Source organism: Sabethes cyaneus, chromosome 3 (genome assembly GCF_943734655.1).
Source record: "Sabethes cyaneus chromosome 3, idSabCyanKW18_F2, whole genome shotgun sequence".
Classification (NCBI taxonomy): Eukaryota; Metazoa; Arthropoda; class Insecta; order Diptera; family Culicidae; genus Sabethes; species Sabethes cyaneus.
In genome coordinates this window covers 10,932,754-10,955,402 of record NC_071355.1, presented here as the reverse complement: position 1 = coordinate 10,955,402, position 22,649 = coordinate 10,932,754, and the positions used below count along the sequence as shown (strand labels likewise).

General features: G+C 41.2%; 1 protein-coding gene across 1 annotated transcript; it reads right to left on the bottom strand.

Annotated features, from left to right (window-relative positions):
- Window positions 1–1,247: 1,247 nt before the first annotated feature.
- LOC128741268 (golgin subfamily A member 1) lies at window positions 1,248–16,010 on the bottom strand. The gene is made up of 8 exons (XM_053836952.1): window positions 14,883–16,010; window positions 14,405–14,827; window positions 14,251–14,349; window positions 3,050–3,213; window positions 2,827–2,976; window positions 2,650–2,770; window positions 2,215–2,586; window positions 1,248–2,150 (listed from the first exon to the last, which is right to left on the bottom strand). The coding sequence occupies exons 1-8, from the start codon at window positions 15,420–15,422 to the stop codon at window positions 1,989–1,991; spliced, it is 2,031 nt and encodes a 676-aa protein (XP_053692927.1). The 5' UTR covers window positions 15,423–16,010; the 3' UTR covers window positions 1,248–1,988.
- Between the last annotated feature and the right edge of the window lie 6,639 nt (window positions 16,011–22,649).

The following is a 22,649-nucleotide window of genomic DNA, read 5'->3' as shown; positions in this document are numbered from 1 at the left end:
GTTGTGAAAAATTTATTGCGTTGAAATTTGGCCGAGCACTTATGCATTTATAAAACGAGTGATGTCCGAGAAAATCGAAAAATCTCCCTTGATGTTTTCAGTGAATGTAAGAGGCCTCGAAGTTTTTAAATATCGATTTATTTGAGTCCGCGTACAAAAGTAGTCCTCTACGGACTTGAGACAACAACTTTGTTTACGGAAGTGCACTTGCCGTATTTGAACGAAAGATGTTGCGGACTATTTTTGGCGGAGTACAAACGGATAGCGGAGAGTGGCATAGACATATGAGTTGTAGTCACTATTTGGGAAAAAGTTGGGAGACTACGGTGGGCCGGCCACATCGCAAGGATACCGAACGTAAAATACGTTCTCTTCAAGAGCTCCACCGGCAATAGGAATAGAGGGGCCAAACGAGTTAGATGGTTTAACCAGGTTGAAGCCAACTTGCATGTGCCGAGACGCGTAACAAATTGGAAACGAGTAGCCTAGGACCCAGAAGTACAATGGAGAGGAATTCTTGATACGGCAAGAGCCACCCCGGCTCTTGGCTGGTAAAGTACATACAAAAGTTTGGAATTTGGAATCCTTCGACCGAAGCCTGTGCGATATTTCTTACAAATTTTCCTTCTGCAAAAAAAGTTAGCGGTTTATTTAGCGGTATACAAATTTAGCGGAAGCTAACAAAAACACTAACGGTTATAAAAATTAGCGAAAACGCTAACCGCTAACCAAAATGTTAGCTGAGTTAATTAGCTGTTAGCGGATTAGCGGAATTATGCCCACCTCTGTCAGATTATATAAATATTACAGCCAGAGATATGAGATGATTTCGAAATATTGAAAACCAAAAACAATGCAGAGTAGCAAACGTTAAATTCTTTCTCAAAATCAGAAATTTGTTACTTGGTAGAATCTGACTGATCTCTTGCAACATGCTCATGCTGGTTCTTAAAACTTTGAACTGGTCGAAATGCTCTGGGCCACCATACCAAAAAAGCCGAATATATGAATTATGGCAAACGTACATTATGGCTCCCGTCCATTATGGCCAACATACATTATGGCATTCGTCTTTATGGCTTCCGTCCATTATGGCAAACATACATTATGGCATTCGTCTTTATGGCATTCGTACGTATGGCAACCGTCCGTATGGCTATCGTATTTATGGCTAATGGGGTGTCGTCTTCTCAATCATGGCAAAAAAATTACTTGAATGTATTTATTCTCCAATGCGGTGTATAAATTCTCACTAGGTTACAATTTGTTTATTTTTTAGCTACTATGAGAAGGAAGCCTAGTGGGACCTGTTGTTTACTAACTTTGAAATGCAGTCATATGTGAAACGTCAATCGGTGCAACGAAAAATCACAGCTTCAATCGAAACTCACCAGTGAGTTCGGAAATATTTCGTCGAACATAAACTTCCTAAAAACTTAACCGAAACAAAACGTACCGATGTATATGTTGAAATCTAAAAATAATATCAAACTCATCTATTTAACCTGAATTGCAACTAAGTTCAGTGGTTGAACAGAACCTAATCGGTTCAAATAACACATTTTCGTTAACAAAACAAAGACTCGGACGACTAAGCATAAGGTGCACTCCAGCTAACAATGTATCATTTGGCGAAGCCCTCCGGTAATGCTAGAGCAATAAGATTCTATTTCTCGAATAAACTACTTTGATATATTAAGTCGTCGACTTCGGAATTCTATATGCGCTACTTAGGGGTGATCTATTTCTATTTATGCAAATGATTGTTTCTATTGTAATATTTAAGTGTCTAATCTGTTTGTTTTTTTTTGCTTTCATTGTTTTCGGAACTGGGACTATTTTGTTAAGTGGGAGAAACTTTTGCACGTGATCGTAAAACATTTCTTTTTATACGAATTAAGCATAATGTGTTTAGGTATGTAATGCGTCTGTGTCTGCATGTATGTATAGAATAGTAATCGTTTTATCAAAATGATTCAGGGCTGTTCTTAGCTTGGTGGTATCGTTGATACTGAGATTTGTGAATGTTGCCCGGGGCGGCTCCCGAACCAGCTTTTCTTCCATGCAAGCGTTTCCTGCAGCAGCTTTTCCTCCTCGTATGTCAACTGCAGCAGTGTCGAAACAGCTTTCACCAATTGCCGGGCTTCAACCTGTTCAAGGGTAGGAAGACCGCTAGAATCTAAGGAGAATCAAAATCAACTGGAGCAAACTTACCTCTCTACTGGTAAGAAACTTGATTATCACATGTTTCATGTAACGGAAGTTCACTTCATCCATCACGACTGTTCCCCTGGCAGGGCCAGTGGCACTCTTTTGTGTCCCATTGTGGTTGGCATGAAGATAGCTACCACTACTGCTGCTGCGGCTGTGACTTATGGCACCGTTTGCATGCTGTCTGCCAACCCCGACGGCGGGTGTTTCCGATTTGTCTTTGAATCCACTGTGGTCCAAATCTTTTTCAGAATGGCTATGGTAATAGTTACCGGTGTTTCCGGTGGCACTACCTCCATTGTTGTTGTTACTATTGATTTCCTCCTGCAACGTTTTCTTCATGTCTACCAACCGTTGGTTGAGAATTTTTATAATCTGCGTGAAAAATTAGCTTTGGTATGAAGCATGAACAGCATTGAAGTCAAACAAGTCGTATACCTTATTCTTATCGATTAACTCCGAGTGCAAATTATCTAGGGAAGCCAGTTTTGCGTTCTGCTCAAGGTTTGTGCTCATCAGCTCGTCGATTTGTTTGCGAAGCTCGTTAACAGTGTTAATTCTGAAATTCGTTTAGATCCGATTTAATGGAAGATTTGCTTACTACAAAAGACCTACTTTTTGTCCAATTCTCTTTGCAGTAGCGCTGTTTGTTCAAGCAACTCCTGCGATTCATCCTGCTCCTGACGAAGTTCCTGGCGTAAAATTTCCTCTTTCTGTGAAAGTTCAGCGTTTTGCATGAGGATGGCGACCTTTTCCTGTTTCTCTCTACCAAAAAAAAATAGATATCAGTTCAAACACATGATTACGTCCCGTGCGAGAGGTTCAGTTTAGAACTTACACTGCCAGCTGACTGCTCAGGTCACGGACATTCTCCTCCAGCAGGCCGATCTGTGACTTGTAACCACACAAAGACCTGTCGGAACCTTCCAGTGAGTCCAGCAGTCGTTGCTCCGTCTCGGACAGGTTCACTTTGATACTGTTCAGATCCACCTGCAAGTGTTCCTGAAAAACAAGGAGGAAACCAGCTACCATCAATGACGAATTTCAGGTATAGGGATCTATGGCACATGTCGAAGGTAAAGTCTGCTCTCATTTTGTTCGTCAACGTCAAAATAAAATCCAATTTGTCTATTGAAAACGAAATAATCTGTAAAACTTATATTTATCGCTTATCGATTGCTTATGTTTCGATGAGATTTCTTCAAATGTTTTTTTGCCATTTTTCCATCTCTTTTGTTTAAACTTTCAACTAGTTTTCATCGTTATTTTCGTATTATTTATTTTTGCATCCAACTTTCTGCTCAATGAGAAGTACCGAATGCTTCTAGTCTAAATGAATCCTAACTTAAGTCCGAATTCATATCCAGTTTATGCCGATTTCAAGTTCAATGTCATGCAACATTTCAGGTTTTATTTTGTCCAACTTTAAATAACATTTCGGGCAATTTCGAGCGCATTTGCGAGTCCAGTTAAAGCCTTAATATTACAGGTCCAACTATTAACCCCATTTCAAGTCCTATCTCATTTCTAATTACAAATGCAATTTCAAGTCAAAATTCAATTCGAGCTTAATTTTAGCTTCCAGACTGGAAGTTCCAGTTTAATTTTAGGTACAATTTATAGTCCAACTTGCAGTTCAATTCGAAGTAAAGAGTCAGAACTAAATTGGCATGAAATTAAGCCAAACTGTGCCATTTTATGTATATATTTTTCTTTTTTTTTTTTTGTTACTTTTGTTCGTTTTCGCGGTTTTGTTTCTCGTCACCGAAAGACGACAAAAACACGGTGAAAATAGCAAGAAAACACATCAAAAAGATGCCATAATTGAAACAAACATGACTGATAAACAAAACAAACAGCAAAAATAAACAACATTTTCGACAACAGAAAGCGACGCAAAAGCAGCAAAAAAAAGAAACGAAAAGACAACAAAAACAAGCAAAACGATGATAAAAGACGATGAAAAAGACAAAAAGAAACCACAACAGCATAAAAAAAGATGGTAAAATGACAAAAAATCGCCGAAACAATGCGACAAATGCCAAAAACAGACGTCAAAAAACGACGAATAGGCGACAGAAAGTTCTTTTTACCATCGAGAAAAAGACTCCAAAAATACGCGACAGAGAGATGAGATAAAGACGAAAGAAGACGTCGAAATAACAGCATTAAGATGACGAAAAACGGCAAAAGAACGGCAAATCGGAGTTGGCCGCGCGGCACGACACGCATCTAACAGCTTTTAACGGCTGACTATGAAGTCAGTCGTATAAAAAACATGATCAAGTTTTGAAAATGGAATGTAACAACTGTACATGGGTCAAGTGACCGAGAAAAGGCACAAACTTGTAATCGACCTACTCGGATTTGAACCAAATTTCGTCAAATTGTTCGTTTCAAGTCAGCAAGCAAAAACCCTAAGTTGGGTGCCGGACGTCTCCTCGGTGAATGGGAGTACTTCCATTTATGAAGCAAAGACACGTTTTTGTAAAATCCTCTTATTTTTCTGCTTATATCTTTGAAAATACTAAATTTAGAAAGAGAATAATATCATCTTTCCAAAGAAAATTACCCAAGAAATCCAAAAAAAATATTAGTTTTTAGTCTAACTCTGGATCGGCAAAGAACGCTTCGTGATTTTGAGTGATTCTTATGTGAAAAAATCTGAGGAACACGATGGAGTTGGAATTTTTGACATCAAATTGTACTCATTGGGAGAAAAATGCAATTTTAGTTTTAAAAGCGACTTTAAAAATATTTGGCAGCACTGCTAGTTTTTTTTCGGATTCCATGTTCAATTTCCTTTGGAAACATGACAAGATTGTCTTTCTAAACCTAATATTTCCAGAGATATAAGCAAAAGAAAATAAGAGACATTTTCAATGAGTCGAGGGGGCATCCAACCGGCATCAAATTTAGGGTTTATTCTTGCTGAGCTGAAACGAACAATCTGACAAAATTTGGTTTAAATCCGGGAAGGGCGATTATCATGGTACTCGGACACTTGACGTGGAATGACCCATTCTCTATTATATTATTTTTATACCTATTCGAGGTTATTTTTTATCATTTCTGTGTTATTTGAATGACCTTAGACAAGCCACGTTTTATTACATTACTATCTCATTGATATGTTACTTAAGTATCATTTTTCCATTTTTGAGTATTTTTGAGTCAGAGTTCCACTTCCTTCCTTTTGTCCTCATTTCTCTCGTGTTTCTTTTTTCTGACCCATATTTCCAGTTTCGTTTTTCTTATTTTTTAATTTTTAATTTTTCCTATTTTAAGTTCTATTTTCCCTCGTGCTTTTTTCCCGTATTCAGCTTGTTCTTTTCTCTTTTTCCCCTCTTTTCATATCCAGTTTTCGTATATTTCTAACTCTTTTTTATCTCCTCTTCTTCTCGTTTTCGTCTGTGCCGTTTTCCTATTTTTGATAATTGACCCTCTTTTCATCTTTCTTTTTAATTTTGTTTTTGTCTTTATCTTTTCCTTTCACCTACAGGGTGACACATATGTATTCGAACAAAAACAAAGTCATGTAGTTTTGTAAATAAATGCTGAATTTCGAATTCTACTTTTAGAAATTGTTTAGCCACAGATACAAAACGCAACAAACAATCATTACTCTGTTGAATCGCCTTTTGCCTGGATAACACGCTTCAAACGCTTTTTAAAGTCGTTACATGCGGCACGCACCACTTCCATCGTAATATCATCCCATATCTGGTTGATAACTAACTTATATTCATCCAAATTATGATATTTATAATCCTTGAGCTTCGGCTGTATGTACGCCATTTACAAAACCCCATTGGGTTCAAATCAGGGAAACTTGGAGGCCATTTGCAGTGTTCCATCCTGTTGAAAGCCGTAATCTTCTTCACCATACATTCCCCGAACGTAAGGTATCAAATTGTGTTCTAAGACCATTTCCAGATAGTATTTTGCATTAACTTTCACACCCTTGTCAGTAAATACAAGAGTAAGTTTTCCTTTCTTAGAAATGCCTCCCCATACTATGACCGTTGATGAATTTTGGTATCGTGGAACATTCCGTTTGTGCAATGTCCGTGATCAAAACCGACCGCAACCGATCATTTTGAGCATGATGCGGGGTGTGAAGAACAAACAACTTCTCACCAGAAAAGATCACTTCAGAATCACCGTGCCGACGGAGCAGCAGTTAGCGTCTTTCCTGCCGTGTTTTGTTTTGTTACTTCCGTTAATCCATAGATTTTAAATTTTTCGAATGTTTTTATATTCAGATCCATATTTAAAGTTCGACGAAGAGATTTCCCTTTGATATTCAGCTGAACTGCCATTTTCAGTGCGGACCGGTCGCACGAATTCATTCTCGAACAACCTTTTTGGTCTCTGCAGTTTTCCTTCGGTTTTTTAACGGTTTTCAACAGATCCCGTCTCGACAAATCTTTTTAGTGTATAGTATACAAATCTTCTTTTTAGGTCGTGATGTTTGAGGTCACGAAAAATAGTGCCGCATGTAGCACAGTTCAACAATTTATTTATTATCAACGACCGTAACTCAAACTCTGGTACGTGCACACCGAACGAGACATAATACGAAAATGAAACTACGTCTAGTAAGAGTTAAGTCATGATGCCACACACACCCATGGTCTTAGTTTGATTGTATTAATTGTGTATGCCGCTGCAAGCATAAAATGATTTTTGTTCGAATATATATATGTCACACTGTACAGTTTTCCTTTTTCGTCTTTCTCTCTTCCTTGTTACTTTTTTCTTATTATTATTTTCTCATTTTTTTGTCTCATATGTCTTTCTTTTATAAGCCGTCTTGCTTGATTTTCTTGTTTCCCCCATCGGTTTTCTTATCCCTTTCTCTCGCAAATTTTCTTTTCCCTTTCGGTTTCTGCTGTTTTTCGTTCCGTATTCCCTATCTTGTCACGTTTTACAATTTTTCTGCCCGCTGTTCCCTCTTCGTCTTACTCTTTTTTTTGCTTTCCTGTTCTGTTTTTTGCCCTTTTGTTGATTCCCAAATTTTCCATGTTCCATTTTTCGTCTTTCTTTTTTTGTTTTTCTCCGTTTTCTGGCCAGTTTCGCCGCTTTTCTTTTTTTTTTATCAAATTCTGTTCTGTATCGATTTTTCACTTCCGACTTTTTTCTTCATTTTGCTTTTGAACGTTCTATCCCGTTTTTCGTGCGTTTTTCTGGTTCATCTGTTCCACTCTTTTTGTTATTATGTGCTTCTTTTCATCTTTTTCAGTCACATTCCCATTTTTTGTCCGTTTTTTCTGTTTCTCCACTTTCTTGCACTCGTATTTTCTCCTTTTTGTCACGTTTCCTCTCTCGCGTCTTTCCTCTTTATGTAACGTTTATACAGTTTGTGTCACGTTTTCCTTCGTGCTCTTTTCCATTTTTCTCCATCTGTCTCATTTTTCCTTTTTTGCTGCTTTTTCTGGAGAGCAACAGGAGACGGACTACCCCTAGTGCCATCTGTGAATATTTTATGAAGTTTTACTAACATTTTCATAAGAATCCCTTTGTGCTACGTGGTTTGGTCCACGGGCATGAATTGTTGAATTAGGTACCAGCAAGGACTCCTTCTGCCTTTCAACACAGCAAAAAATAAACGTATTGCCGTAAACCCAGTGGGGGAGAAAATTTAACAAACACTGGGCATTCACATCTAAAATTTTGCTGTTTACAGCCCAGTGGTATCAGCGAAATACCCTTTAGCTGATGCTTTTTTCTAATGATTTCTTATGAAGATGATAGCATGCATTAAATTTGTAAATTTAGCCTTTATATAGATATTTAAATCAAACCACGAAAAAACGTCATAGTTACTATGGCAAAAATGTGCATTTGGAAATGATTTAACAAAATCAAGAACAAAACTACTGCCGTCCTGTTACCTTACAAAAATTAAAGATTGTTTTTATTTCCAACCCTTGCTCACGTTGAAATTATTTTACCAATTATCAATCATCGTGCGTAAAAAATCTTCGATCTGTTAGGCTTGTGACGAAGGGATTTTTTTCCTTTTTCGTCTGTACTTCCCAAGCAAAGACATCAAATTAGTATAAATTTTATCGTCGTAATGAATTTTTCGACCTGTTGGGACGAGGAGAATTTGTCACTTTTTTTTCTAAAGACACGTTAAAACGTTGAGCGTTCTTAAAACACGCTTCCAATAAATCATGAAGCGCGGTTTTCTAGTTGGACAATACTTCATTTTTTACTTTTTCAATAGGGAGCACTTCTTCTTCTTCTTCAGCAGCATAGAGCCTGGGTGGCTCGTGCTGTTTCAAGCACTCGTCTCCATTCAACTCGGTCTTGGGCCACTCGTCGCCAATTTCCTATTCGTCTCAGAAGTCGCAAATCGCTTTCGACCTGGTCGAGCCATCGTGCACGGTGGGCCCCCCTGTTCCTGGTGCCGGCGGGGTTTTTGAAGAGGACTATTTTCGTCGCACTGTCGTCCGGCATCCTTACGACGTGTCCGGCCCACCGTAGCCTGCTAACTTTCGCTAGATGTACGATGGGAGTCTCCCCTAGCAGTGCCTGTAGCTCGTGATTCATACGCCTCCGCCACTCTCCGCTTTCAGTTTGTACTCCGCCAAATATCGTCCGCAGCACTTTCCGCTCGAACACGGCAAGACCACGTATGTCCTCCGTGACCAGCGTCACGGCTTCAAGTACATAAAGAACTACCGGTCTAATAAGGGTTTTGTACATTGTTAACTTCGTGCGGCGGCGTACACTTGCTGATCGTAGCGTTTTACGAAGGGCAAAGTAGGCCCTATTTCCCGCTTGGATGCGCCGCTGGATCTCCTTACTAGTGTTGTTGTCCGCGGTCACAAGCGATCCCAAATACACGAACTCCTCTACCACTTCTGGTTCGTCGCCGTCAACGGTTACCGTCCGTGGGAGGCGAGCATTTGTTTCCTTTGAGCCTCTTCCTTTCATGTATTTGGTCTTCGACGCATTTATTTTTAGCCCAATTCTCCTAGACTTCGCTTTCAGTCTGGCGTAGATTGACTCCACCGTCGCAAAGTTCCTGGCTATGATATCGAAGTCATCTGCAAAGCCTAGAAGTTGGCTACCCTTGGTAAAAATCGTGCCTCTCGTTTCGATGCCCGCTCGTCGGATCACCCCTCAAGAGCGATGTTGAACAGTATGCAGGATAAACCGTCACCTTGACTCGAAAGTGTTCCAGAGATGCGTCCGAAACACATCACTCGATCCAATGTAGCTCTGATCAGTCGCGTCAGTTTGTCCGGAAAACCGTGTTCGTGTATTATCTGCCATAGCTTGTCTCGATCGACTGTATCGTATGCTGCTTTGAAATCAAAAAGATGTGATGCGTGGGCACGTTGTACTTCCGACATTTCTGTAAGATCTATCGGATAGTAAAAATTTGGTCCGTAGTTGCGTAGTAGGGAGAGTACCTTGTAGGCGGCGTTTACCAGTGTAATACCGCAATAGTTGCAGCAGTCTAGTCGATCACCCTTTTTGTAGATGGGACAAACCACTCCTTCCATCCATTCCTCCGGTAGCTTTTCGTCCTCCCAAAACCTCGAAATAACCCAGGTCAGGTCAGGTGCTAGGACATTACTATCTTCCATGGGCGCTCCTAGGTTAATTTCCGTTCCGCCTCCTTTTGCGACTTCGCCATTAAGGTGTTCAACGAAGAGCTGCTTCCATCTGTCGACCACCTCGCGCTCGTTTGTAATTAGATTCCCTCCCTCGTCCCTACACATGTCAGGTTTCGGTGTGTAGCCCTTCCAAGGTTCACCTTCTCATAAAACTTGTGCGTGTCATTAGCTCGGAATAGTTGTTCTAATTCTTCACGATCTCTGTCCACCTTTTGGTGCTTTTTCCTTCTCAGGATCGTGGTCAACTGGTTCGTAGCTTGTCGGTATTTGGCCAGGTTCTCTCTAGTAGTAATGCTTAGATAATTTTTCCAAGCAGTTTTTTTCCCTCCACCGCTTGTTGACATTCCCCATCATACCAATCATTTTGTGTACACCGAGGCTCACTACCAGGTGACGCAGTAGCGGCCTCTTCGATGGCCGAGCGTATTCTGCCCCAACTGTCTTCGAGGTTTGAAGCACCTAACTCCTCGGAAGAAGGCAATGTTTCATTCAGTACTCACGCGTAGTTCTCGGCAGCTTGTGGGTTATCTAGCTGCCTGATGTTCAGCCGAGGAGAGCGGCTTTGACGTGTCCAGTATACGGTGGACAGCTTTGAGCGCACAAGTACTGCTACTAGGTAATGATCAGAATCAATATCCGTACCCCGTCGGGAGCGTACGTTCCTGATGTTAGAGAAAAACCGGCCCTCTATGAGAACGTGGTCAATTTGGTTCATTGTACGTTGGTCAGGTGATCTTGTCAGGGCTTTGTGGATATCCTTGCGCGGGAAAAAGGTGCTTCGGATCACCAGGCCTTGGGAAGCTGCGAAGTTCATACATCGTTGGCCGTTATCGTTCGTGTCGGTGTGCAGGCTATGGGGTCCTAACACCGGTCTATACGTTTCTTTCCTACCGACCTGGGCGTTCATATCCCCGATGACGATCTGGATGTCCCGTGACGAGCAGCTGTCGCAAGATGCCTCCAGCCTCGCGTAGAACGCTTCTTTCTCATCGTCGGGTCTACCTTCGTGTGGGCAGTGCACGTTAATGATGCTATGATTGAAGAAACGGCCCTTTATCCTCAATACACACATTCTCTCGTTGATCGCCCTCCAATCTATCACGCGATCCTGCATTCCATCCAACACTACAAAGTCTCCATTCGTCGTCTTTGTTCCGTCGCCTAGGTCGATGCCGAAGATTCCGCTCCGAATGTGCTTGAATTTTGTTAGTGTGATTTAATTTAGGTGTGTTGCCGTACTGGGACTACACTACCGAGTCTCGCGATGGGTTGCCATCTTATAGTGCCGAGACTCACTATACCTCCGCCCCGGTTAGTACCGTGCCGTTTCGAAATCCGTTCACCTAAGAACTAGACAATTTAAAATGGTCAATATAAAATTATGGAATTGTAATATGCAATTCATCACATTTTCTTTTGACAGTATGTTGCTTTTTTAACATTATTTAGAATCACAAGAAGCTAAAATTAATCCTAGTTTTAAAAAATCGAAGACAAAATGTACAGCTCTTGGTTCAAAATCCGCACACTTTTTCATGTATGATTCAAAATCCGTACACCATGTTTAAAATTAACCAAAGTCCGTATATTTATGAATCTAAATCCGTGTAGGTATGCTTGATCTTAATAAGTTGAAATTTAATTGCCATGTTGTTTTTGTTTATTTGACTGACTGCTGATAAAATATGCTTTTCTCCATAATCGATGCATGGACGTCACCTCTATTTTATAAACAAAATCTCGTTTGTGTCAAATCCACTGAGATTCTTTTGTTTATACCTCAGAAAATATTAGGCTTTGAAACAAACTTTTTTTTACATTTTGAATGAAAATTAACTAGGCACATGGAAATTTATTTTCTCGTAATTTTGAGATACAGGTTTGGTACTTTCGGCAAAGTTGTAGTAAATATAAACATAAGCATAAGCATAAGCATAGGATACCGCCCGTGTGCTGCTACTCCGTTATTGACCAGAACCGATGAAAATTGCAAAATGATGGCTGGAAAGAGCATACTTGGGACAGCACGCTATTCCTCATTGTGCAACCTTATCAGGTCCCTGCATGCTGATCAATACCGACGCCGGCCACGTCCGAATGCGGGTCCTGGAGGGATGGGAAGGAATGTTAGTCCAATACTTGTTGCTACTAAAGACCAGGGAATCCTCTGCATCTTCACAAGTATTTCGGGAAAGGAATTGTTGTTAGTAGATGGGGGAGTTATATGAGACTAACCTGACTATTCAAAAATTTTCTGGTAAAGCCAGTAATTACGAAAATAAAGATACCTTTAAAAAATACCTCTTAATAAATTTAATATAATGCCATTGGTGCTCATATACAACAATAATTTGATAATTTATATCTAAAAATATTATGCACATGCGAGATTTAAAGTGACTCGAAAACCTCGTGACAAATTTGAATTTATTATACCTGAAAACAAAAATCAGGCATAATGAACAAGCCAATATAGTTCCTAAGTTGATAAGCATTTCCTCCTATCAACGCTAATATGCAGAGATATAGCGCCCTACACGCTTTTTCGGCAAAGTTGTAGTAAATATCAATACAAACACCTTTGTCAATGACACCATACTTGTCATGGATATTATCTATGAAGCGTTATTCGTGGACAAACCTTCAAAATAGTTTTAAAGCCTGACTTATTCCGGTTAACTTTTAGGTGTTCATTGAGTTCTAAAAAGTGGTTTATCTTGCTAAAATAAACGTTTTTATAGAACATTATTATACGTTATTTTCTGAAGTTTCGAAGATTTTGCGCTTTTTTGGTGAAAAAATAGTACTTCTTTGAGCCTAAATATTTCCCAAGGTGGCAAATGGTGGCAGATCAAACAACTCCTACTTAAAAGTACAACAAAAAACCTTTAAAAGCAATTGTCAATTGTGATTGTCTGTATCTGTTTGTATCCTCAAAAGTTATAATTGTTTATTGTTTTAAAAATCCATCTCAGTTATGTTTACAGAACAATTAAAATGTACTTCGGACGCAATAAACGCCATTTAGTTTACGTTGACAATCTCTTTCTAACAAGTTAAGTTACCAGCAATTTTTTCGCCTATTTTCGAGTCGAAAATGAATGTTTTTTTTATTTTGGAATGACACTCTGCCCTAAACCTTGCCATAAGACGTAGTCCTACGTCAAAACTCTCATGGTTTAACCAGAAAACTCAGAGTTTTTAGTCTGATCAACCGATATTTTCGCAATAGTTAAATTGATTGCGTAAAAATAGGTCCGCCATTCTACGAATACTTGATTTTTCTGGGTCAAAACATGCTACTGATGAAAGGTCGGTGTCCGACCTTCTGTCTATGGATGGGAACGCCAGTGAATGTAACATTCTCGTTAAAGGAGAAGATGCGGTTCCCTCGTCAGTCGTCAGTTAGTCACATTGCTTTTGTTAAAACATTAACCGGTTCACCCGTAGTATTAGATGTGAAATATATGCAAGAGATAGCATATTTCCAAGATTGAGCAATTTATTTTCAGAACTTTAAGGATTTACGTTTATCGGTTTTCTGTCCATCCAACAAACGCGGAACTCGTTTACTCAGCCTGGTTTAAACTTGGAATCCATCTGCTCCAATGGGAAAGCATTAAATGCTAAATTTTAGTTTAAAACTTATTCATGCTAGAGCATAAGAAGCAAAATTACTGTCGATTTTGAAAGTTTTGACTACGTCCTCTACTGTACGGCGCATCGAGCCTAGCGCAACAGCCGTACTGATGAACATGAAATATTTCAGTCGCAGCAATGAATGAATCTTCCGCAACACAAATCAAAACAAACTTTTCATGCTTTAAAAGTGCGATTTGTTTACGAAACGAAACCATAAGTAGCGAAAGTAGAAGAAAGGCAAAAACCGAAAAGTGAGTGTGAGTAAACCAAAAATGAAACAAACAGAACATAAACATAACAGCAAAATACTTTATTATTGTTGTACTTAGTTGTTTTTGGTAACAGGTAGTATATAGCTTAATACAAAACAAGCAATTGTATGACTAAAATAGGTAGACATTGCCCTTGTTAGTTAAAATTCGATCCATACCACCAGCGCAGTCTGATTTAAGACTTTAAGTCTACTATACATCACAAAATAAAATGCTAAATTGCAGGAAAAATGTCCGAAACGAAAGCAGCAGAAAACAAAACCCGGCCTCAGATAAGAACAACCTGAATATGCAGCACCGTACCAATTAATGCGAACCACTGATAAGGTAAATTAAGCGTCGAACCTGACTCATTTTACCACCTTTTATAAACGCCCTGTGCTTGTTAGTTTCGGCCCATGTTTTCCTCGGACGTGGTTCTGTGTGTGCGTGGCGTGTATTGGTGCTGGCGTGTGAATAGTACTTGCATATCACTTGTTTCTACTTACGAGTTTGCTGTTCATAAATGTAACTTCTTCCTCGTGCTGTTCGCGAGCCTCCCGCAATGCAGAATTCAATTCGTCTACCTCTTCACTCATCAGTTTTATCTAAAACAGAACATCCGTCAAAAAAAAACTTTCCGCCCATTTAGTTCAACCGTACCTTGTTGTCTCTCTGCGCAATTTCATCTCGGGTTTTTTCCAGCTCGAATTCCAGCTGTTTGCACTTCTCGATTAGGTCGTCCCTCTGCTTGAGAGCTTTGTGCTTTTCGGTGGTTTCTTCCGCCACTTGACGCGACAATCGGTTCACCTGCGTTTCCAACGTCAAATTTTGATTGCTCCAGCTGCTTTTGATGTCGGACAGATGCAGATGAGCTTCCTCCAAGCGTTGCTCCAGTAACTTTCGCTCCTGCAAGAGCGATTTCACCCTTTCATCCGTATCACCGGAGGTGAGCGAAGCGCGACTTTCTTCCAACACCTGAATGCGACTGTTCAGATGTCGGTTCTCCTCATTAACGGCGGCTAGGGTCGACAAAAGATTGTTTTTCTCTACCGAGGATGAATGTCGGAGATTTTCCAACTCATCCTATAATAAAAACATTTATCACCGTAGGGTAATGTACGCATTAATTCGAACTTACCTGCAAATCTTCCACCATAGGCTCAATATCTCTCACTCGGTTCAGTTCTTGCTTCAGACTTTCAACCTGCTGTTCGGCCGCCTTCTGGTGGGAAATTCGATCCACTGCTTCCTGTTCTCGGAACAAAAGCATACTTCGAAGTTTCGAGATATCCTGCTGCTGTAGGTTTTGTATTTTATCCTGTTCTTCGCAAAGTAAATCTTTCTGCACCTGAGCGACTTTCAACGACTCCTCCAGCAACTTGTTAGCATCCTCCAGACGCACTTTATCATCCTCGAGCGCACGTGCTTGCTCGCGAAGCTCATTAAACTGGCAGGCTAGCTCCTGCAACTGTATCCTAGTGGCACTCAGCTCAGCTTCCTTTTGCTCGAACAAACTCAGCTCATCCATCGAGGCCATACTGGTAAAAGATTCCGGTCTACTTCGTTGGAAGCGCTGTCCGCCCGTTGATGACCCGCCTTGACCCGAGCTTCTTGAGGGCAGTGATGTAACATCGCTTCCGGTTTCCTCCTTGATCTTGTTTTTCAGCGACGCGAACATTGTCGCTCAGGCACGTGGGTAACAACCCTTTTTCACGCAGTAAAGCCACCAATAAACGACTTGCTTAATTTTGCTTTAGCAAACTGCCACCACCGTGCTCGATCGATTGGCAATAATTGCGAAACATGTTCAGTTCATCAGAGCCGAAGCCTTCGGGCTGTGTTGGAACATTCTTCTTTTGCCGAACGGCGTAGAGGTCGTGTATTTTTTACCAGCTGCTGGTATTTACCCTACCGAAGCACAATTCTTTATCACAGAACCAACGAAAAACTGCTATTACTCAAAACAATAGAACCATTATAAATTCACACTTGTGATAAGAGTGACTGGTTTGTGTTTTCGCGTCTAGCTCAATCGACGAAAAAAAACGAAACGAAACGCAGGCAGCGTAATGGAAATCGTGGCACTATCGGAAATAATACTCGATAAAACCTATATGACTAGAAAATAAAGGAACTATTATGGGTTAAAAGTTTTGCTTTCACTGAACTTCACAGCAATGAATCACTGCTCGTTTTTTTCCTTCAACTCTGCTCAAAACAGAAAAACCTACGATGACACAAAGCGAGTTGCATGGTGTGATTTGATTTTCTTTTTTGCTTCTGCTGTCGATAAAAACTTTTGACATTTCTGTACAGCTTGATGTTTGATATAATGTTTATTTACCTGATGTGCTTCACAGCGTGACGTGTAACGTCACGCGAGTGAACTCGCCGGTGAAACATTTCAAGAACAGCATGAACTCTCCGAGTTGTTGGCGGCATCACCCGGCAGTAGCAGTAGACACGTGCAAAAAATATACCATCCCCAGACAAAACTGTCTAGCTTTTAAAGCTTGGAAAATTAGCTGCCAGTAAACCTAATAACACTCGAGTCCCAGTTTTTAATAAGATTTCATACATTAATTTACAATTTGACGAACTAAAACGACCTGGATCATAAATGTAGGTCTGTACGCCTCCTTGCCTTTGAATGTCGTAAGACCACGCACTTCCGTTATAAACAAAACTGCTAGTAACACTGTTTAATTTAATTTATTAATACTGATCTTCGAAGGTATCGTACAGACAGGTCTAATATATACTAATTCTAAGTTTAAAAGTAGTTCTTGTCACATTATAGTCAAAACAGTCAGATACAACATTAAACTCACGACAACACACATCAATAGGATTATTCCTGGCAAACAAAGTACGGTGCATTGAAAGTCTAAAGAAGTCCGCTCGTCGGGTACGCCTTGGCGGAACGTTGAGTCGAAGCTGTCCTAACATCTCCGGGCAATCGGCATTGTTTTGCAGGAGGTCGAAGATAAATAGTCGTTGCAACATACTCCTCCTATTTGCCAAAGTGGGCAGACGTATTAGGCCGCAACAGTGCTCTCAGGGAGGCAAACGGACTGAGTCATTCCAAGGCAGCATTCGAAGAGCGTACCGGATGAAATTACGCTGGATTCGTTCGATCCAGTTGATTTAAACTGCATGGTAGGGCGCCCATACAAGCACCCCGTACTCAAGAATACTGCGTACACTCGAACAGTATCGGGACTTACTTATAGGCAGCAGACATCCTGGAACTGTTGTGTATTCCGTTTGATCAAGCCTAGTACAGCATAAGCTTTAGCAGTAGTAACTGCGACGTGCTGCGCAAAACAAAGTTTGCTAGCAAGAAGAATGTCCATATCTTTCACGGTATCGACCCGGGTGTTAACAGTTAACTGGTTTTTATTCTATCCCACAGCCAACCGATAGTTGCGCCAAGAGAAATAAACTACAAGTTTCCGAGTCTCCTTTTGAGCAACTTTCAGCTACTTTCTTACCTGAAATCCCAATTGGTTAGCTTTCCGATTTTTTTTACAACCGGCAGCATGTACGGAGGGTGCCATTTTTTATTTTATTTTATTTTATTTTTTATTTTATTCATATAATTCCTCGGACAATTTGGGTTAAAATTAATACTTAAAAGTTGCTTAATTGTTAGTATTTACACTGTCAAGTGCAAGAATTCGTTGGCTGTAAACGCGTTGATGGTTCGTCAAAATTAAAAAGGTCAGCAAAGCAGTTGAATTGTCTGGTCATGGAAGCGATGGGAGAGTTGGTAGCATAACGCGTTGAATAGGAGTCTTCCTGTAGAATCATTCTGGGTCGTAAAACTCTTGAGGGTGCGTAGAGTCCGATTTGCGATAGGATGTCCGCTGCATCATATTCGCCAGTTAAAAGTTTGCAGACGAAGATTGCAAAACCTGTCTACGTCGACTTAGCGTGCTTAAACCCAACAGACGACAGCGGTCTTCGTACGGTGTTAAGTTTTGCTGATCCCTCCACGGAAGATGACGAAGTGCATATCGATGCTCGCAAATTCCAGCGTTGACCGTACAATAGAGCAATAGAGAGCTTTGAAGCAGATCGGTTCATTGAATTCACCAGACTACGATTGGACTTGTCAACGATGGCAGAAGTGTAGGACTTCATGGTGAGTTTCTCGTCAAGTAATACTCCAAGATCCTTCACCTGTTCTACCCTATTCAATTTGGATCCGGAAATTTCGTAATCGAACTCTATTGCGCTTCTAGTGCGATGGAAACTGATGATGCTACATTTCTCCACACTCAGTAACAATTGATTCCTTACGTACCAGCCACTAAACAAGTCCAGAAGCTTCTGCAACATTCTGCAGTCCTCGATTCTTCTGACTTCAAGATAGATGTTCAGATCATCAGCGAAGAAAAGCCGTCCACCTTCACTGAGTAGTAACGCTGCATCAATTATGTAGATATAGAATAGAAATGGTCCCAAATTGCTACCCTGTGGCACACCAGAACCATTTGTAAACGCGGCAGACCGGCAGTTGCCAAGTTGTACAAAAAGTTGCCTATCCGTAAGGTAAGTTTCCAACCATCTGCACAATCTTGTGGTACACCCAAGTTTCTCCAACTTGGTTAAAAGAATAGTATGATTAACGGTATCAAAAGCGACTTTCAAATCAGTATAAACTGTATCCACTTGCGCTTTTGCACTCATACTATACTAGACTTCCGGTCGCTGACGTCGCCGGCCCAGTCGGCGTCTACGTAGCATTCGAGTTTCCCGTAATCGTTGCCCAGGCATAACTTTGTGTCGATGGTACCTTTTAGGTAACGCAGTACCCGCTTGGCCTCGCTCCAGTCTGCTTCCGTCGGTGCTGTCACTCGCCGGCCGGGAATCGAAGTAGCAATCGATATATCCGGCCTTGAAATCATGGCTGCATATAACAAAGCCCCTATGAGACTCTGATATTGCTCTGCATTTTGGAGTCGTCTGGTCTTCTCCTCCGTTTGTTTGAGAAAGCCGGGATCCATCGGGATTTTCGACGCTTTCGCAACCTGCATTCCGAACCGCTCCAGGACACGATTCAGGAGGGGCCTTCTGGTTGATGCGGTACTGTCCATTTACTGCTCGAATTTGGATGCCGAGAAAGAAGGATAAGTCACCCATAACAGTGATCTTGAATTTACTGCTCAGGCTTCGAACAACCTCATCGAATTCGTTCTCCGTAGCACAGATAACAATGACGTCATCGACGTAGATGAGTATAAAAATGTACCCCGGCTAGCACCAACTCGTATATCAATGTACGGAAATTACCGTAAATATCTCTTAACAAATTCGAAGTCGTAACTAAGCCTTGATAAAGTAGACCAACTTGGTTTTCTATTGTATATCATGATAATAACAGACATACATACGATTTTCAGCACGAAATCGCATAACAGTACGGAGCGAGTCGCGCTTAATCGGATATTATCGTATATAATTTCCACTTGGCGGACTGGAAATAGCTTCATGAAAAGTTTTGGGTTCGGTTGGGCTATGCTGCACCATGTTGGCTTCTTCTATGTATCTCACCGGTGGCACTCCAGCGGTAGTTCTCTGAGAACGTCCCAGATGCAGTGGTATTTCTGCTTCTTCTTCTACCACTGGATCCAGTTGGCTGTAACCGTTACCGTCCGTTACCGTTACCGATCGACCCGTTTTCGATCTCCAAGAACCTAACATCTCGACTTATCTCGATCTGACCGGTGGCAGGGTTGAGCATCCTGTAGGCCTCATGCTCTCCTGAATAGCCAACAAATGTCATTTCAATGCCTTTTTTGTCCAGATTCTTGTGCTTTACTGCTGGAACCAAAACATATGCACTGCACCCAAATAGTCGAAGATGATTTAGATCGGGCTTACTCCCGAACCAGATCTCGTAAGGTGTGCATCCTACTGCTGTTGAAGGCAAGCGGTTTTGTAAGTAACAGGCAGTGTTGATTGCTTCGGCCCAAAATCGTTTCGGCATACCAGCGACCAACAGCATGCATCGGCCCACGTCGCCCAGGGACCGATTTTTTCGTTCAGAAATGCTATTTTGTTGCGGAGAGTATGCTGCTGTGTATTCCGCCCTGATGCCCTCTTCCGCATAGAAACGTCGAGGTGCATTGCTGGAGTACTCGCCTCCTTGATCGGAGCGGATAACCCGCGGCTTTCGGGCAAACTGGTTCTCCACCATTCTGACGTACTCCCGGGTACGTTGTTCCACATCCGACTTTTCCTTCAGAAAATAGATAAAAGTGTACCGGCTATGGTCGTCAATCATGGACATGTAATAGCGGCAACCCCCTGGAGTCACCTTCATAGGTCCACAAACATCCGTGTGTACAATGTCCAGGACTTTCGATGAGGTCTTTTCGGCAACTTTCGGAAAATGAAGGACGAACCATTTTGCCCTGAATGCAACACTTGCAGGTCCAGCAAATGCCACAATCCGTCACCTTCATACCTGTTGCCAAACCCTTTCGGTTTATCTCGTCCAGCACTTTCGGATTCCTGTGGCCGAGGCGGCGGTGCTATGTGTGTTGGCAATCCTTCGTATGTTCTCGCGTTTTCACCTGCAGCAAACGGTCGCACAAAGTACATATCGTTTTTGCTGTCACCAACGGCGAACACTGTTTTCCCGTTCACCAGTTTACAGCCGGATTCATCGAATTCTGCCCGCACACCTTTCGATAAAAGTTTACTGACCGAAATCATATTTCCGTCCAGGGAAGGGACGTACAGTACACCAGTCAATGTCAACTGAACGGTTTTACTATTGTCAGCAACACAATCGATCAAACAGTCTCCGGCGCCGTCAACGCGATTTTCGGTACCGTCCGCGACAATTACACTTGCATGAGAACCAGTCTCCATTCGGAGAAACGCACTACTGTCATTGCACATATGTGACGTCGCCCCACAGTCGATCAGCCACGTTCGAGATCGATTTGCATTCATATTTTGCCGCACCATAAACGTGAACGGCATTGAGTCGTTTCCGCGTACTTGTTTCACTTTTTGTTCCTGTTTCGACTTATTCTTCTTTTTCTCGCCACTTCCTCCGCCGTTCTTTTGCGCCAGAAACTCATTGCAGTAACGCTTGTTGTGTCCTGGTTTTTGGCAAAAGAAACACACAGCAGCACCGGCAGCGGCAAGCTTCGATCCATATTCCACCTTCAACAATCGCTCCTCCAAAGATTTTCCACCGAACAGCTTCTCGTTTTCATCGATTAGTTTCGTCCTAACCGGTTCCATCTTGAGGTCCGCATCCGACCGGCTCTCCAGCGCGGTGGTGAAGGCGTCGAAGGCCTTAGGGAGACTGCGTAGAATCATGGCGACTTGCATGTATTCCGAGAGTTTTTCCCCCTCATTTTCTAGACGAAAATAGAGCTCCTCCATCCCGTAAATGAATTCCTCCATGTTTTGGCCTTCCCGGAAGTTAGTGTTATATATCTCCTTTAGCAACGCAACGTTCCCCGTCAGGATCGCTTTGTGACGGTGCGTTTTCAGCGCCTCCCACGTGGTTTTCGCCATCGTTTTCATCATGATGAGGCTGTGCTGGCCATCTTCTACCAGTAATGCAATCGTTGCTCTGGCCTTCTCGTCACCTTCGGTCCATTCCGTGGTGACCGGATCAGGAGCTGTACCAGGAGAAACGTACTTCCACGTTCCTTCCCTCATCATGAACATTTGAACTGTGAACGCCCACGAACGGTAGTTCCGATTATTTAGCCAGGCGACACCTATCTTTGAAAAATCCATTTTTGTTTTCAACTCCCAAACCGGGTTCCGAAAAACTTCACTTTATCGATCGGCGTCGTGCACATTAAAACTTTCTAGATTCCACTGTCCCCAAATGCTGGGCCCATAACCTGTTGAAGGTTAACCTAAAAGGACTGGAAACGGGGGCTCAGTGACGTAGTAAAGACAAACACGTGTGACTACTAGCTTAGTACAAGAAAGAACGAGAATATATTCAGTGATTCGTTATAGCGCAGCGGAAGTAATAAAGTCTAAAGAGAATTGTTGCCAGTATTTTTGAGAAGTACGCCAGAAAGAGTGATAGAATCCTCTCGTCGTAACAAAACTTCTTAGGACCGTGATAAATCAAATATCTTTGATGTCCTGAAAGTGAACAGTTATAAAAAAGTAAGCGACCAACTCTGCCTGTCGCCAGATTGTATCAACATACCGCAAGAATTTATACAAAACTTATGTCTTAAATGAAAAAAGAGTTGACGGAATACTCATGCATGTGACGTGATGCAGCAATTTTAAAAGTGAGGAAGAATTAGCGACTGTCTGATCCGAAAATCGGGCGTTTAATCCGTTGCTTTACAATTAGTTGCTTGACTGAAGTTTTTGGAGCGTCTTAGTAGAATACGAAACCAGGAATTAAATAAAAAGAAAACTAATCAAATTTAATTCTACTAGGTGCAGGAATTAGTAGCTTGCAATTGTTTACATACTCGCGATTGTATTGCTGTCAAATGTGAACTGATAACTGATTAACAGAATATCAAAAAGAACTATTAAATTGCAGAGGACGTTAGCTAATTGATGTTATTGTGACTGTCATAATTTTAACTCATTGTTCGTATATTAGTCGAAAGGCAATTATATTTCAAATCAACCTTTTACAATAAATGATGCTATATCAACTATTTTCAAGGAAATTGACGAATGTGAACAAGTACTAAATGTAAATGATAACCCAGATTATTTATTTATTTTTTCCGTTCAACCGTAAGTTGTGCGTCCAATGAAAAATATTTTATGTTTTGAACAAGATCATTAAACCAGTTAACATTCGTTTCATACTAATTACCTAAAGTTGACTAGTGTTACAAGTTACACAAATATGTTCAAAATGCGATATAGTCGCCAATCATCA